The sequence below is a fragment of the Leopardus geoffroyi genome, chromosome C3, assembly GCF_018350155.1.
Source record: "Leopardus geoffroyi isolate Oge1 chromosome C3, O.geoffroyi_Oge1_pat1.0, whole genome shotgun sequence".
NCBI lineage: Eukaryota > Metazoa > Chordata > Mammalia > Carnivora > Felidae > Leopardus > Leopardus geoffroyi.
The window spans coordinates 96,800,483-96,815,525 of NC_059338.1; the positions used below are offsets into that span (position 1 = coordinate 96,800,483).

Here is a 15,043-nt window from a genome sequence, read left to right on the forward strand (position 1 = left end):
ATATTGTGTCCTTGATCTCCAGGGTGTGTCCTAAAATCTCATTAAAAATAAGATTTCAGGGGTTCCTGGGTGGTTCAGTCAGTTAAGCATCAACTTGCTTTTGGCATGGGTCATGATCATATGGTTCCTCGAGGACTGAGGCCAGGTCAGTCTCTGTACTGACAGTGCAGAGCCTGCTTGGGATTCTCTCTCTCCCTCTCTCTTTCCTTCTCTCTCTCTTAAAATAAATAACATAAAAAAAGAAAAAAATATTTCACCCATTGGGAAAAAAAAAGAATGTTCCATTTGTGTTTTGAAGCTAGTTATTATGGCTTTGTAAACCATTCAACCCACACATAATATAAAGTGAATTACATGCATAAGTGTTTTATGTCTATATAGGTTCTTAATAATGAGACTATGATTATAATTTATTTTTAAATTTTCAGTTAAATGCATAACTAATTATTCTTCTCTGGGTTGTGGTAATTCAAAACAGATTTGTAAATTGTTTGTTGGTTTTTGGAGTCCTATTCTTGTGGTCATCTTTGTATTTACCATTGATCAGTGCTCTGAAGAGAACTATTTCTGAGAGTAAGTTGGGAAGGATGGAGGTGATGCTATTTTAGCTCCTTTTGCTTTCTGATACAGAGTGACTAATGTTCAACTATATTTCCATTGAAGACAATCCAAAACACATTTTTCACACAGCTTCTTTTAAAAGCTGAGTGCTTTATACAGTTCTATGAATAAATTTTGCACACGTAAGTAAAACGCTTTTTTATAATGGAACATGAGATATATCCACTGGAATTATAGCTTATTAAGTAATTTAGAATGTTTGGAAGGATTCTGACATATCTAGACAACCCAAGAGACTTGAATACAATAGTCCTCCCTTATCCACTGGTTCCCTTTTCAGTTTTAGTTACCACAGTGAATTGTGGTGAGGAAGTAAAGATTCTCCTGAGGTACTGCCAGTCAGTCAATAATAACTTAATGCTCTGTCACATTTACCTCACTTCATCTCATCACATAGACATTTTATCACCTCACTTCTCACACCTCACACAGGAAGGGTGAGTCCAGTACAGTAAGATATCTTTTTTTTTTAAAAACGTTTATTCACGTTTTGAGAGACAGAGAGAGACAGAGCGTGAGTGGGGGAGGGGCGGAGAGAGAGGGAGACATAGAATCAAAAGCAGGCTCCAGGCTCCGAGCTGTCAGCACAGAGCCCAGCTTGGGGCGCGAAATCACAGACCGTGACACCATGACCTGAGCTGAAATCGGACACTTAACCGACTGAGCCACCCAAATGCCCCAAAGATATCTTGAGAGAGAGACCACATTTACCTAACTTATTACAGTATATTGTTACATTTTTCCATTTTATTATTAGTTATTCTTGTTAACCTCTTACTGTGCCTAATTTAATGTTAAACTTTATCATGGGGGTGCCTGGGTGGTTTAGTTGGTTAAGTTTCCAACTCTTGCTTTTGGCTCGGGTCATGATCTCACGGTTTGTGAGTTGGAGCCCCACATCAGACTCTACAGTGGCAGTGGGGAGCCTACTTGGGGTTCTGTCTCTCCCTCTCTCTCTGCCCCTTCTCTATTTGCATGCTCTCTCTCTCTCTCTTAAAACAAATAAACTTAAGGGGCGCCTGGGTGGCTCAGTCGGTTAAGCGTCCGACTTCGGCTCAGGTCATGATCTCACGGTCTGTGAGCTCGAGCCCCGCGTCAGGCTCTGTGCTGATAGCTCAGAGCCTGGAGCCTGCTTCGGATTCTGTGTCTCCCTGTCTCTCTGACCCTCCCCCATTCATGCTCTGTCTCTCTCTGTCTCAAAAATAAATAAAACATTAAAAAAAAATTTAAAAAAACAAATAAACTTAAAAAAAAAGCTTTATTGTAGATATGTATGTATATTGTAACAACTTTGTATAGCGACAGATGGTCACTAGACTTATTGTGCTGAATATTTCATAATGAATAAAATATTGAATTACTATGTTGTACATAGTACCCCTGAAACTAACATAATACCCCCAAAAACAACAGAATCAAGCAATGTTTCCCATGCAGGTGTAGTAATTGTATTATTTATGTCTAGAGACTTTAACCTTTTCCTAGTGAAGACCCAGTCTTGCTGGGATGTTTCTTGTTATTCTAATTGAAGTTTAGAATGCATTCTCCTGCAGGCTTGGTGTTGCAAATCCTTCACCCTTTTTGCACTTTTGTTACATCATTTGTAAAACAAAGAATTGAGACTGGTGGTTGTGAAATCTCTTGTACAGTTAAAATGTCCTCTTATTTTCATGAACTACACTGATTTCAGGTCAAATTGATCTTGTGAGTTCATCTGGGCACCTATCATTTTTACATTATTTTGATGAGAACACGCATTTTAAAATCTTACCTGTAGGCTAGTAATATCGTTTGAACACAACTCAATCGTATCATGTAGATTGGCCCAATATGAGAGCAGAGGCAAGACAGAATATCAATCATCACTAATTTTTGTATTACTAATTTACCATGAGATCTTTGTTGATGAAAGGCCATATCCCCAAACTGCAATTTTATTAATTCAGTGGAGAATTGTTTAACGTATCTATAAACTTTCTTAAAAGGAACTTAAAAAATATAAATAAATTAATTAAATAAATAAATAAATTGATTTATATGTACAAAATTTGGGGTAAGGAGGCAGATACCAATAGATTTATATATCAACCTCAAACATAGGTTCCTTGTTTATCAACTATTGATGTTAATCCAACTAAATTTTACAAGTGCACCAAGTGAAGGAAAAAAAGTTTCAAATTTCTTTCAGCTTTGTCTGTATACCTAAATGATTTTCTAGTCAAAAGTATCTTTATATGAAAAGCTGAAATTTATCAATATTTATCAATACCAAAATGTATCAATGTACCTAGAATATCCATTTGTAAGTTTCTCAGGAACAGTACAGTATTTTGCACATAGTAAATAATAACTAACTTAATAGTGGTAAGGGTTTTTGGAATGAAACTGTGGAAGAATATTAGATGCTTTTGATAATGATGAGGATGACGTTGCCAAAAATCAGTGATAAGGACAAGAGTGATGGCGAAGATGTTAACACAGCAACAGTGAGATAAGTTACTTTATTTGTACTTAAGAGTAGCTCTTTTCAGGCTGGCATAAAATACTTTTTTTTTCTTTCTTTAATAATGGACCATATAGTTTGAGACTCTCTAAAAAGAAAAAAAAAAAAAATAACTACAGAAGAAAAGTCTTTTGGAGAACTGAAACAATAAATGATACCAATTTTCCCCTAGTAGAGTTCACTGTGCTCTTTGAATAATACATATTGTGTAGGTTTATTTCAATAACTCCTTTATACACCAGTATGGTCAATGTATTCTCTGGGGAAGTTTAAAAGACTAAAAGGATATTTATATTATCGGATGGTTTGGACTAAATGAATGATACGGTATTTTCCAAAATTTATATTCTGTTGTTCTTATTTGTTTCCATTGTTGAGATTACTATGATCACTTCTGAACGTCACATTTGGCAGAGTTAAAAATTAATGATGAATTTAATTTATTTATATAATTTTATTTTGATTTAAAAATTTTTAAACAAGCAATTAAAAAGGTGACAAGGTATGGGGTGTGTGGGGGTGTGGGTGTGTATGTGTGTGTGTATGTGTGAGTAATATCATGTATATTAAGCACCTGCTGGGCAAGATGCTTTACAGATCAATCTTTACAACAAGTCTAGGGAGTGGGTGTTATTTTGCAGATCAGGAAAAAGATTTAGGAAGGTTTATTAGTTTGGTCAAGGTCACACAACACTAAGTAGCAAAGCTGGTCAAATCCAGGTGTACAGAACTGTAAAACCTAGGTTCTTTATGACCAGCATTTTATTTTGTAAATGATTATGAGAACAAAACTTACTAACAGACTCTGCTACTCTTTTTTTTTCCTTTGGGTGCAAAAAAAGGTGGTTTTATTAAAGCATGAGGACAGTATCCATGGGCAGAAAGAGCTGCCCCTGCTACTCTTCTGAATTCTAAAATCTACTCCTAAAAACGGCTGAGAGTCTACAGGACACATAACACCTTACTTATTAAGAGCGCAGTATTATATAAATTATATGAATGTGTTTTCAAGATAACATTCATTAATTATTTGGTCATTTAAGACAATACATTTATAAATATACTATAAAAGTCTTCCCCACCTTTCTCAACAAAATATCCAAAAAAAAAAAAAATTCATGTTCAGAATCTTTATCATGGATGTTAATTGTCAGGTTTTGTTGTAGTAAGATTTCCTCAATGACTTTCAAGTCTGCTTATTCACTAGTAGATTCCAGATTGCTGTGCTCTACGAATAATACTTAAGAGATCAGGCTCAAAATGGATTCATATTCCATGAACTCAAATCTTAGCTCTTGCTGGTTTTGTAATTTTTGATAGTTGTTTTAACTTATTTAAATAAGGTTTAGTTTTTCCATATTTAAAATGGAGATAGTGGTGCCTACTTCAAAGGTTAGTTTAAGGATCAATGTGGCTGATATGTATAAAGAGCCCTGCACAGATCCTTACATATAGTAAGGGTTCAATAAATGATAACCAGTTATTATTATACCTTTATGTAAATATAACTTTTATTGATTTAGTAAATAAATGAACATACCAGATCCTCCATTTTCTAAATTTTCAGCAGCAGCAAATTCTCTTCCTCTAACTGGACATTTCGAATGGAATATGGTCCAGAAAAATAAATTTCAGAACATAGTAGCATTGTATCTACGTTAAGACTAATTAAGCTTGGAATTCCTTCTGTCATGAAAATGTACAAGCATGGGGGCGCCTGGGTGGCGCAGTCGGTTAAGCGTCCAACTTCAGCCAGGTCACGATCTCGCGGTCCGTGAGTTCGAGCCCCGCATCAGGCTCTGGGCTGATGGCTCAGAGCCTGGAGCCTGTTTCCGATTCTGTGTCTCCCTCTCTCTCTGCCCCTCCCCCGTTCATGCTCTGTCTCTCTCTGTCCCAAAAATGAATAAACGTTGAAAAAAAAAAAAATGTACAAGCATGACTTCCAACATGGTGAAGCTAGAACCCAAGTTAAAAAGATGACTAGTGATTTCTTTTCTTTCCTTTTCTTTCCTTTTCTTTTCTTATTCTTTCTTTCTTTCTTTCTTTCTTTCTTTCTTTCTTTCTTTCTTTCTTTCTTTTGCGGGGGTTGGGGGGAACTGCGAAACTCTTTTAGATGTTGCCCTATGATGAACCCCTCCATCTGTCATCCTAAAACAGATGTAAATTTTGCCAGTTAAAGAACTCTTAAGCAGTGGAACTTTGAGAGTTGAGGAGTTCGGGGTGCTGAGCCTGCAGAAAAGGCATGGCATGCGTAGGAGGCGATGTGCAGGGTGTAAAGAATCCAGTGAAAGCAAGAATTTGAATCTAGGCTTAATGCTGAATTGTATGTGAATGTCCCATAAATAAAACAGAGAAACAAAACTGCTCTGATTGAAATAGGACTTCAGAGGATCAGGAACTTTGTCCACAGAGCAGCCCGCCCACCTCCAGAGGTGTTCTCCACAGAAAATTATCTGCTCACTGTGGCTTCGCCAATTAACTCTCAACAAAAATTAGATAACAGGAGAATTTTGATCAGTTGAGATTTATCCTATTTCAGTCTCCCTGCCTTCAAAAGACCCATATTTTTCCCATAAGTATATGACATCAACCAAAGGAATGCATGGATTTTGTTTGCGTCTTGATTTAATCAAAACAAGTGTAAAAAAATACTTTTTTGGAAGGAGAAGATCAGGAAATGCGATCAAAAATGGTTATTCAATGATAGAAATAAATTATTGTTAGTTTTATTACATATGGTAATCACATTGTAGTTATTTTTTTTGAAGTCTTCATCTGTTAGAAGTAAACACTGAAGTCTTTATGGAAAAGGGGTAGGATATTGGGAGTTGCTTGAAAGTGCTCAAAAGTTGAGGATATAGGAGGGATGGGAGAGAATAAATGAAACAAAATGGGCAAATGTTCATAAGTGTTGAAACTGGGTGGATGGGTTCATGAATGTTTATTTTACTATTCTCTCTAGTTTGTGTATGTTTGGAAATTTCCATAATAAAAAAAAATTCCACTAACTTATGTTATAGTCCACATGAGAATATTTTCCTGACCTGAATCTGTCTGGTCTAGTTGGGATTTGGCAGACATATTCTGCCAAATCTGTAGGAAAAATTTCTTAGGAGTGATTAAAGACAAATACTCATCCAAATTGAAATTGAGTTAAAAATAAAAGTGCTAATAAAATATTGTAACACTTTAAACTTCTAATTTTGCTTTCCTGACTCAATTATTTTAAACATGCAGTAGAATTGCTTATTGTGTTTTTCTTGATTTCATTGCTTTTTGAACACCAAATTAATTTTCAGCTATTGGGAAACGTTACAACTGCCAAGTTGCAGATAAGCTGTTGGCTTGCCGTTGAAAAGATATTTGTTCCTGAAACAATTAAAGAAAACCGAACTATACTTGCTATTAAAGGGTTTTTTATAATGTCTATATGTTTGAAATAAGTCATATAGGCAGTTTGTAATTTTGGTGGTGGGCTAATGGCCATAGCATATACAGAAAACCAGCTTTAGAGAATCCTGAAAGCAAATATTATGGATTTAGTCACTACACCAGTTTATAGATCAACACAAGTATCACACAGGAAGGAAATTGCTAACAGGAAAAAAAAAATTAGGATCCTGTTTACTGTTATGCATTCAAAGCAGGACAAGATTTCTAGAACTACTTATCTCCTGGATAATTGGGTACCATGGTCAGAGCCATGATTCTGGTTTTTAAATAGCATCTTTTCCTAATTATTACAAAATAGCAATAATGAGAGTTTGGTATGGTTGTTTTCAGAGCCAGAATGCTCTCACAGTACTCTGTGAGCTGCTAACCTAGCACTTGTAGGTTATTTGCTCTAGGGCAAGATCGGCCCCAGCATCGTGGTGGGGGCAAACTTCTATGTGATTTTAATAACCTTTGGATAATTAGTATATGATTCACATGACTCACCTTAACTAAGATGCTGCATTAGTATAAAGCACCTCATTGTGAGTTAATAGGTTACTAGTATTGTACTAAAAGGATAACTGTAAGTCTTTGGAATCTGATAGGTAGAAAATAGAAGAGTTTCCAAAATACTGATGAAATGCTCGATTGTTATTACATCAATTAATGAAACTTCTATTCAAACTTTTCCATCGCAGGATGACATTTTGAAAATAAGTAGCACACTAATGTGATTTGGGGTTGGTTTGTTATTGATTGATTGATTGATTGTACAAATGGGGAAGGAATAGAGAGAGAAAGAGACAGAATCCAAAGAAGGCTCCAGGCTCTGAGCTGTCAGCACAGAGCCGGAGGTAGGGCTCAAACTCACGAGTTCATGACCTGAGCTGAAGTCGGGCGCTTAACTAAACCACCCAGGCACTCCCTTGGGTCTGGTTTTTAAAGTTCCGCCTTTTGGTGCTTTGAATAAATTGTTATAATATTTAACTTTATATGTATGTGTCTAATGCACACACACATATATGTATATTTCATAAAACTGAAGTTTTAATTGGCTACTTGTAATCATCTTTAAATGAGAATGCTTTTAAAATTATGAGGTATCCAAGTGGCATAATATCCCAAAAAGCAACCTTGGAGTTTTTTATAAGTACTTTCACAGTGAGAACATATAGAGAACAACGAGTTCTGTATATGTTACTAATTTAAAAAGGAAGCATTTGGCATACATGGACATTTCTACAATATTGTCTTGAAATATTCATACTGAGATGAAAGTATGAAATAAAATTCCTATAAAGCTAGCCAAACTTTTTGATATCTTATGTCACCAACAGTAATTTTTTTATGCTCTCACATATAATCAAGTACAGTTCTAAACACATCTTTGATTTGAATCTTATTTCTGTTCTGTTGGTAGAGTGAGTGCACACGTGTGTTTTCTTTGCCGTGTCGGTGAATAAAATGCAAGCTGAGCGAAATGGAGGTGACTTCTTTACAATTTTTTAACAGAGCAACTAACCAGCTGAGTGCCTAATACAATCAAAACGAACCCTAGAATACAAGAGAATGTGTGGATTTTGAAAAAGGATAATAGGCATGTTGAGAATCATGCTGAGATCTAAAAGGAATTTACAGTATTTTTTTTCCTTTTTCTGTCTAGACTCCCCTCTGTGTGGAACTATTTCTTTGTGTTGGTGTTTCATTGCTTTTGCAACAGAGGGGCTTAAAATAAAGGGAGCAAAGTAAAACAAAAGTAGAGTGCTCTCTCACCTTGCTCCTCTTTTCTTAGTCCATATAGAATACTGCTAATTACACTTTCATATTCCATCCAAAAGGAGAGAATGTAAAATCAAGTAGATAAGAGAAGTACCTAGTCATTCTGGAATCATAAGACAAATGAACCTTGATTAAAATGCATGGAATGTTCCTCTAACCCAACCGGCTCTAACATTTATTTTAAAGACTCATGTATGGAAAGCAAAGTATGAGAAAAAATATGTTATCTAACCTCAAAGGTCAATTAAATTTTTCCTATCATGAATTTTCAGATATTGAATTAGTAGCCTATAAATTTACAAAGCTGAGATACTTATGGTAGTAATTAATACTTACTATTGTGTTTCAGGTACTTGTTCAAAGTGTTTTACCAGTATCAATTTATACAATAACTCACATCAATCATATGAGGTTACCTTTATTATCATTATTCTCTTTTACAGATGAGGAAATTGAGGCATGGAAAAGTGAAATAAATTCTCTGTGAGGCTCATCCTAGATTCGATCCTAAAGTCTGATTCCAGAACCTGACCTAACTTAATTTGACAGTTTTCATTTTCCTTTATCAGGGCATTCTAGAATTGTAGATTTGTTAGTTTAAAGCCTTATTCCTTCTAAACCTGCTCAGTTGCAGAAACTGACAGTCTTTTAGCTGCTTTATCTATTCTCTCATAGAGCAAAGAAGTTTTGTCATTTTAGTACTTTGGCACCATAATGAATAAGGTACCATCCATCTGACAACTAGAACTACCGATGCCTAAGGAGAACTACTTCTCTGTCTTCCTCCACTAAATTTGATCCCTTTTACATCAAAGCAAGTTTGAATAAGACCTGAATTTACCACAAACTCTAAGACATTTTAATTTTACCGTTTACCACCTTCCACAGAGATGGTTAGATCAGTTTCTTTAGCCATGGCCCATCTGCGTCTGAGGTTCTTATTATTTATTTTGTTTTGTTTTGTTTGTTTTCCTTTTAAAACTAGTACCCCTTTGGGATACTCTGTGAGTTATTCCTTCCTGAGAGAACAATAAAATTGATAAAAGCAAAATTAAAACCCTTCTGTATTTGCATAGATTCAATATTTATTTTTAATTCAATAACTCCAGCCCTAGTCACTGAATAACATCAATTGTGTCCATGTTTGTTTTATTATCCTCATTTAAACTTAATTGCTAAATCAGTGAGCCTCTGGTTGTTTTGGTGGCACAAGAATTAAGTGTAACTTAAAAAATATTCTTACTAGCTTAGGTAATTGCGGAACATCAGCAACAGTTGAAAGTAAAGAACTATTTATTTATACTCTAAACAAATGCTCACCCCTCTGGGCGCTCAGCCATGTTGTGAACGATGTCCCACCTCAGGTGTTCACTGTACTGTTTTCCACAAAGATACTTTCCAGGAGACTGTTGGTTTGCATGGTGCCTTCTGACAGGTTAGCCATTAATTCTCAGGTTTGTTTTGGTTTTGGTTTTGGTTTTGGTTTTGGTTTGTTTCTGTTTCTGTTTTTGCTTTGTCTTGTTTCTCCTCAGAGTTTCTTTATACCATCCCCGGCACCCTGTCATCATTTACTGACTTCCATTTGGAATGGCTAAATTAAGCAGAATGGATAAAGTCTCATGAGTTAAACGAATGTGACTAAAGGAGAAGTGATAGAAAAGAGTTGGTGCAGAATAGGAAACAAATGGGCTCTGAGACTTTGTTAAGTGAACACTTGTATCATGCGAACCTTCTCTGTAAATGGAACCCCACCTCTCTGTCTTGGTTGGATTAACAACCCTGTAAAAATTAGATGTCTAATAAACCTTGATTTACCTACTAAGAAAAACAGATAAACACAATGTCATGTCTTCTGAGTTTATTTGATCATGGGGAAGCAAATGAACTAAGGCAAAATTTTAAAGTTGGGGTAAATATCCTGCCTATCTAATCTACATTAGAGGTTTTCACTATCTAAGTGATTTAATCAGACTATTTAAGTGACTTTTAAAAATCTAAGTTATAGATTTAAAAAAATGCAGCCTAGGATACCTCCTAAATATTGCCCATTAGAGGTTGGTAGAGGAGTTGCTTTTCAAAATGGATTAAATGATGAGCATAGCAATGACCTGCATTAAAAGATGTGCCCAACATGCTCTGTTGTTGGGTTACAATTGATTTAATTGGCTAACCTAACGTCTTTCCATAGGTAGAGGTAAGCTGCTACCTGAATGACTTCAAATATAGTTAATGGGGTCTAAGAGCAGGACTCTCTCTGGATGGCTCAGCTTTCTGATTCCAGTTCTGTTTTGATACATCATAGAACAGAATCAATATATTAGTTAGATTAATAAACTGTATTCTAGAGTAAAATATATGGAAAATAAGAGGTCAGAAGTAGTTTCAGACATAATAGATTATTTGCATCGGCTGATTTGAAGGGTTATTTTGGGTGGTATTTTCTAGCTTATCAGGCTTCCCTTTTCTTCCTTTTCCCAGCTTGCAATAATACATATATAGCATTTTAAAATGGATTTTAATAAAAGAATTAAAACATTATTTTTAAGATCTATTATGCTTAAGAAAGAAAAAAGAAAGTTCACTGGAGGTGGTGTTTCTCGTAAGAAACAGCTTTATGTTTATAGCCTACTCCAATAGGCTGAGAACAAGGTGCTTTTGATGTCCACATGCAGATCTCCAGAGTAAGGGAAAGAAGCATGGAGCTGAGATGCAGAGAATTCTGTGTCTCTGTTGGAAACTAAGAAAAAGAAGATAGAAGGCTTGCTAATCATTCCAGAAGGCATAATCAGTCCAAACTTTGGGGGTTAATTGTAGTCCTAGAACTAAAAAGATGGTCCAGTCATTAAGTTGAGGTATCTAGGTCAGTATTAAAAGGTTTTTTGATTTGTTTTTTGAAGGGAACATAACTGTGATTCCCATGCAAATATAAAATAACCATGTATCAAATTTTTTTCTTGCATCAAAAATTTTATTTAACTCAAGAATTAATGAACATTTTAGTCAAATACTACAGTGGTTCAACAGAACAGAGAATTCAATAACCAAGTATAGATCAATAGATAGCTAGATGATAGATAGATAGATAGATAGATAGATAGATAGATAGGATGCTAAAATTAATTTATGGATAGATACAGAACGTGTCTGTCAATTGGACAATAATCCATTACATACACCACAGGCCCCCAAAACACCAGTAACTCAGAAAGGTATGCTAAAAACATCTCACTTACCAAAAACCAACATCTAGTTATCTTTGGGTCCATCTTAAACTCTTTCACAATTTTTTTTCCTACAAAGTCTCAACCATGCCAAGGGTGCACTTGGCCATTCAGAACATTTTAGAAGCAGAAGACCTGATGTCTTGAATGTAAGAAAACTAAATAAAGGCATTTGCAGACAGAATTGAAAAGCAAACACAAAGTTTACCATTCAATTCTTGAGATTTCTGACTAAGATTTGGTTCAGGCTTGTAACATAATTTGCTGAGGCAATACTCAACCTGCTGATGTGTAGGAACTGAAATCACCATGCAAATGTTCTTGATATTTCATACTACAAAAAATGTATTCAAAATGTACTTAAAAATTTTATTTTTCATGTAATAGTTTAGTATGCTCTCAAGTAACTTTTCTCCTAATAAAAGCTGTTTTTACTTTAAGATTTCCATTGGCTATGTTAATACAGAGTTAGATAGCAATTAAAGAATAGTAGCTGGGGTGCCTGGGTGGCTCAGTCAGTTAAGCATATGACTCTTGATTTCGCCTCAGGTTATGATCTTACCATGACAGAGCAGAGCCTGCTTGGGATTCTCTCTGTCTCTGTCTCTCTCTCTCTCTCTCTCTCTGCCTCTCCCCTGCTCTTGCTCTTTCTCTCTCAAAATAAATAAACATTAAAAAAAGTCACACTTTTCAACATTCCCATTTACAAGTGACACAAAAGTCTGCTCGACCTGTGGAGAAATAACAATTGTGAACAAGAGAAAAGAAATATTGTTTTCTCCTTTTTCCTTAGAAAAAGCTCTTGGATGACTCTCTTTTGTGTGTGGGATTTTTTTTATTTGTTTTTGTTTTTGTTTTGAACAGGGGTGGGTGTTATTTTGTTTTGTTTTTTAGATGTTTGTAATGTGGTGATCTGCTTGGGAACTGGGCATGTTTCCGAATGAAACATTTGAAATATTTAAGCAGAAAGATTTAAGGGATGTTGAATTTTAATGTTTCATCTAAGGTCTTTCCCAAACGACATAAAGAAAGAATAGTTTATCTACCAAGAGCCTTGTTGCACATGCTCTTAGCAAAGCTCCTATAATTAGGCTAACATGATTTTGGGGGGAAAGGGGGACACTTGGCAATGGCAACACCTGCATTGTCACTGAAGCTTTCAAAGACACATCTGAAAACACATCAAACACCAATCTAAACAAATACAAAAACAGAAAGCAAAAACTTTCTTAATATTTTTTGGAATGTTTTTTAAATAGTTTGGGATTTGGTAGACCAATATATGGATCTTCTAAAAAGGTCTGGACTGAAATTTCATGTGACTTGTAAACTCTTAAAACAATTGCCTACATGTATCTGATTTGATAGAAACATAAATTTGTTTACATGACTTTGAAGCAATGTTTTCAGGAGGATTGTTTATGAAATACAGCACGTCAATATTCGGGAAGTGTTCAAAACAACAACTCCGTGTCTGTATTCCTTTTCCTTTACCCCACAAAGAACTGGACTGAGATCACCAGCTTATTTTAGCAGGCCAAAAAAAAAAAAAAAAAAAAAGTATAGCTTTGTTTACAGTATTACGTGTATGTGTTCATAGGCAAAACTCAGCATGTTTCAGATGAACTAGCCTGTCTTCATAAGACCGCCAAAGGATGACCATAATCTTGATTTGAAGTGTAAATAATAATGAACTTTTAAAATATATGTATTCATGCAATATAGTTTAATTACACTAATGTGATTTTGAGTTGATAAAAATTACCTTGGTTTTACATTATTAAACTTTTAAGAAATCACTCTTTTAAACCCATAGGTTTTGTATTCAATAAAATGTTTTAAAGATAATTTTTATTATTTATCTCATTTTTTACAAAACATAAAACATAAGCTTCTTTCTGCTCTGAAACAAGTTCTTTTTTTTTTTTAAAGTTACAGTTTGGGTCGTTTCTAGACTTAATGTTAGGGCATAATTAAAGGAAAAGTAAAAAATAAGGAGACATTTATAAATACTCATTAATAAGTATTTCAGATCTGTACTTACCATGAAAAAGCATTAATTTTTTAAAATTTTATACCTTAATTGTTGAGGAATTATAAGTAATATTTATTTTGGCAGAATATTAGCAATATATGCTTAGGAACCGTTTTAAGTTAGAATGTGAACTAAACACTGCATACCTGAAAAGAATCTCGCTGATATTTTTCCAGTGAAAGTATTACTCATAATTGAATAGCATTTTCAAAGCAATCTACAAAACTTCCCCAGAGTTAAAACATTATCTTATATAAAAGAGGAGAAAAAAATTAGAAAAAGGGAAGAGAGTCACAAAGTGAAAAGAGCCAAACTACCAATGGGAAAATTAAAAAAAAAAAAAAAAAGAGTTATTATAAAGTATTAATCACCAACCTTATGATTTCTGATCTCAAAATAAATGCTGTATATACCCATTTAATTTATTTTAAATATAGTATCTAAAAATTTTATTGCTTTTAGGTCATGGTCGTTACCTTTATGACCTGAAATACATATGTCAGGCATATCAACCAATTGGCATCTACCCTCTTTTAAAGGTAGAAAAAAAAAAGATGAGTATTATATTGTAATACTTTGTTCTCTCTCTCCTCCTCTTTCTATTTTTTTTGTTTTGTTTTTATTTTTTGTTTTCGTTTATGGATGGTTGGTGATTTGTTTGCTTCTCCTGGTTCCTGTTGATCAGTGGTGTTTGGCCAGTTTGTATTTTTCCAGACATCACTCCACGATGTTGTTGAGGTGTATGATGGGCCAACTCAGCAATCTTCTCTGTTATCTTCCCTCTCAGGATCCCATTCAGGTATCCTTTAATAGAACTGCCATGCATCAGTTATTGATTAAAGACTGACTTTGATTGGTATTGTAGTGAAAGTTGAGATTTATGTCATCCATATTAGAAATAAACTGAAAATAGAATCACTCTTTATTGAAAAAAAAAAAAGTAGAAACACTATAATAACTCGAACGCTTGAGAAAAATATAACCAACTATTTTGGGGTGTTGTAATCAAGTAAATATAATATTTAGTCACTTAGTCTATGGTGTTAAATGTAATATAAAATATTTAAGGATTCTTTTTAAATGAGACAATATGTATCAAAATGTAATTAAAGCCTTCTGTAAAAAGGTTGTGATTGAAGCTGAACCCGAAGAATATATTGTCAGAGATAGGATATATTGAAGTAATTTGATAGAACATAGATTGACATTTTCAAAGGACAGTGTAAATTAATATAATTTGTTAGGTTTACTGAATGAAATTATTTATGATATCTTAGTGTTTGTTTTGTTGAGTAGGAGAATCACTTCCACTGAGTTCAGGTAATCAGATCACAATTCGATTTACTTCAGTTGGACCAATAACAGCTAAGGGATTTCACTTTGTTTATCAAGGTAAGTGACCCTGTAGCCTAGAAACACAGTAAGGAATTATATCAGTTTCCTCATGTT

General features: G+C 34.4%; 1 protein-coding gene across 6 annotated transcripts in view; it reads left to right on the plus strand.

Annotated features, from left to right (window-relative positions):
* CSMD3 (CUB and Sushi multiple domains 3) overlaps positions 1-15,043 on the plus strand; it is a 1,255,667-nt gene that overhangs the window by 1,051,152 nt on the left and 189,472 nt on the right. For 4 of the 6 annotated variants that reach the window (XM_045453867.1, XM_045453869.1, XM_045453871.1 and 1 more), the window contains 2 exons: positions 14,280-14,393; positions 14,891-14,986. The exons of the other annotated variants lie outside the window; for them this stretch is intronic. In XM_045453867.1, coding sequence (XP_045309823.1) covers positions 14,280-14,393; positions 14,891-14,986 — 210 coding nt within the window. The remainder of the gene's footprint in view (positions 1-14,279; positions 14,394-14,890; positions 14,987-15,043) is intronic. 6 annotated transcript variants of the gene reach the window in all.